The sequence below is a fragment of the Triticum urartu genome, chromosome 2A, assembly GCF_056163025.1.
Source record: "Triticum urartu cultivar PI428250 chromosome 2A, HENAU_Tu73, whole genome shotgun sequence".
NCBI lineage: Eukaryota > Viridiplantae > Streptophyta > Magnoliopsida > Poales > Poaceae > Triticum > Triticum urartu.
The window spans coordinates 29,198,829-29,202,413 of NC_141874.1; the positions used below are offsets into that span (position 1 = coordinate 29,198,829).

Genomic DNA, 3,585 nt, shown 5'->3' on the forward strand with positions numbered 1-3,585 from the left:
AATACCTTGCTTGTGGTGTGATAATCTTGGTGCCACCTATTTATCGGCTAATCCAGTGTTTCATGCAAGAACTAAGCATATTAAAATTGACTTCCTTTTCGTTAGAGAAAGAGTGGCTCAGAAGATGCTTGAAATGCGCTTCATTCTGTCCAAAGATCAAGTAGCAGATGGCTTCATTAAAGCTTTGCCGGTCACACTTTTGGAAAATTTTAGACGCAATCTCAACATTAGAAGTTGACATTGAGGGGGAGTGTTAGATCATACGTATATTGTAAACTGACCGATCATTATAAGGGATCGGTCTAGATTCCTCTAGAAGGCCCGTTTGTATTCTGGAAGGCCTTCTCGCTTCCTCTTCTGTAACCTATGTGATCACGATCTATTTAACGCGAAAGCGTCCCTGCCCAAGGCACACGTTTTCCACCCATCGCTCCCTCGAGCGCTTTCAGTTCTCACTATGAGTACAGAAAGAATTAAATCCAAAACAGAAACTGTACCACCAAAGATGGCTCAACCAGTACTTCCATGGATGAGTGATCCAGAGAGTGCCACCAAAAATGTCCTATCAAAAGAAAATCTTAAAGATTTCATATCCATACTTCCAGGCTCCAGCAAGAGATGGGTGGCTGCAGCCGCTCATTTTATACAAGAACTACTTGTTTAGGCCGAAGATGCTCGTGGAGATGCTGCTGATCAAGCAGGCCTTTGTACCCCGTGTCGACGACATCATCCTCATCATGCAGCCCAAATGTGGCACCACCTGGCTCAAAGTCCTTGCCTTCATCATCACCAATCAAACCCGTTACGGCTTCAAACACCACCCGCTCCTCACTCGGCACTCTCGGTATGTCGTGCCATTCATCGAAGTCCCTACAGCTAATGGCGTAAATCAAACTGATATCTATGCCCTTCCGTCTCTGAGGCTTCTCGCCACGCACTTGCTGATGTTCCTGCTCCCACCGGAGACGACATCACTTGGCTGCCGAGTCGTGTATCTGTGCCGTGATCCCAAAGATGCCCTTGTGTAATGGAAAATATATATCACAATACCTCACATACATGACGACAGGCAATGGTGTGGCTTTCTTGCTAAACTAGATGGATACCCCGCGCGTTGCTGCGGGACATGTAGTAGACTTGTAATGCTAAACGGATTAGTTTCGACAGTCATTAGAAAGTTGGCATATTGGGGGGTTGTCGGCATGAAATTAGCATGTGGTTAAGTACGCATCAAAAAAGACAAATGCTTTGCAAACAGTATTTGAAGATGAGTCATATTGCCAAGCATGGGCACTCATATACACTAATACTAATGATGATTTGATAAACATTAGTATGTGTCAGATCGGTTGTTGGAGATGTGATTTAATTTCGCAAGCTCAAGATCGGTGTAACGCACGAGTGGAGTTTGCATTTAATAAATAGTTTAAAATTGCCGATACAGCATGCAAATGAAATTAGTTTCCAGCAATGTTCTAGCTCCTTAATATTGCTTTAAAAAGTATTCTTGCAAGCAGGCACACACATAAACGAAAATAAGCTACGAATTCTGGCATGTAACATTTGAGTACAAAAATATTATCATATAACCATATTCTTGTGACCTCATTAGTGAGCACATATGATATTTTAGAATGCTGCTAAAGGTAGTTGAGAAATATTGACGGCGACAACCGGTAGAGATTTACTACAGTCTTTCCTACATGATGAATTAGGCAAAATTTAAATCCAGTCAACAACTTAGGAAAATAAATAAAAAGAATATCCAACGGGTCCAGAATAATTCATGGATTTGTCCATACCCTGTAAAACTGTATTCTGTTGCGAATACTAATAAGCAAGCAACTAAGCTAGATATTGATCTCCACTTTAGTTGAATGCATAAGAAAGTTGTAAGAGTAAAATTTGACAGACGCCGAGAGACCACTCCACTGAGATTGGAGGTGACATAACTCACAAAACCTATTGGTGGTGGCACCAGGAAGATACTCGTTGCTCTTCGGTGATATGGACTGCAAAGGGCAAAGGCACGGGTGTATATGGATTTTGCCAGAACCTTGATCGGGTTGCCTGAATGTGCCAGGTGGTAAGAAGTAGGGGCAGCAGATTCTTGAGTTAGGTTCTGTATGCACCATCACTGTATGGACTAAGTTAATTAGACGCTGGTTGAACTATACAAATATATCATGTGCAAGGAAAAAAATTAGAAACGACAGAAGACTGATCTTTTACGCACCATTCCATTTTTGTAATAGAGAAAAGTATGTTTTTGGTCCTTCAAGTTCCCACAAAGTATAGACTTGGTCCCTCAAGATTATTTGGTATACATTTGGTCCCTCAAGTCTCAAAACCGGATAAGTTTGGTTCTAAACCAGATTTTGAGCAAGTTGACCGGGTTTGACCACCACAAAACCGCCTGATGAATAGTAAATTTGAAAAAAAACGACAAAATTTTGCTAGAGCCCGTCCGGTGTCATTTCAGGACAAAATTTTTGTCACACCTTGCGCACGTAAGCATATTGGACCCCAAAAATTTCATAATTTTTCGATTTTGTTTTGACTTTTTTTCAATTTACTATTCATCAGGCAGATTCTTTTTCTCGAGTGCCGAAAGAGCCTGAAATTTTATTCACATCTTGTGCACGTAAGGATATTCGACCCCAAAAAATTTCAGGATTTTTTGAAGATTCTTTTTCGAATTTACTGTCCATCGGGCGGTTTTGTGGCGGTCAAAACCGGTCAACGTGCTTAAAATCTGTTTTAGGACTAAACTTATCCGGTTTTGAGACTTGAGGGACCAAATGTATACCAAATAATCTTAAGGGACCAAGCCTATACTTTGTGGAAACTTGAGGGACCAAAAACATACTTTTTTCTTTGTAATATAAGGATGCGATCGTCGCTGTAATTTTGTCAAACAAAACATTATAGCCTGTTGAAAGATGCGACTGTTGATAAAATCAACCAGAACCCAAACTCTTACCTGTTCTTTTTGGTTTTCTTTTGCGCAGCCTGACACTAAAGTCAGATTCCATGTCATATATAGGAGTGCCTCCACAGCATGATCCGGCCGTAATTGGCCGCGCCTTCTAGCAGCAGCCGCACATGCTACACGAATGTGTCCGCGTCGATGAATTCGTCGGCCTGCCGCACCTTCTAGCAGCAGCAGCACCACCACCACGATGCCAAACAACACTGTCAGGCCGACGTATACAGTCCCCGACGGCAAGCTGCCGTCCATTATTGTGCAGCCGAGCAAGTTGTCCCATAGGTAGGTATCAACGTCTTGCGCGTCGGACGGTGAGGACCCGTTCTACTTGAACACACCGCCACCCGGGGTAGTGCAGGATAGGAGAAAAAAGGGAGGTGGCTGAAAGTAGGGAGCGTCCATGATCCATCTACCACAGTGGAGGGCTGGAGTGTTAGTATAAATCCGAGGCATACCGTCGATCATCCGAGGACCAAGCAACCACACAAGGCACGGCACCGAGATTTCTTAACGAGATTCACCGATATGGCTACATCCCCGGGGCTTGACTACAGGCGCTCCTCCCCGTGACACCGTCACAATACCGCACCCGGTCG

General features: G+C 43.3%; 1 protein-coding gene across 1 annotated transcript; it reads left to right on the forward strand.

Moving 5' to 3' along the window:
• Positions 1-557: 557 nt before the first annotated feature.
• Positions 558-1,028, forward strand: LOC147983155 (cytosolic sulfotransferase 12-like). The gene has a single exon (XM_087540660.1). It carries the CDS (start codon positions 558-560, stop codon positions 1,026-1,028), a length of 471 nt encoding a protein of 156 aa, XP_087396786.1.
• The last annotated feature ends 2,557 nt before the right edge of the window (positions 1,029-3,585 follow it).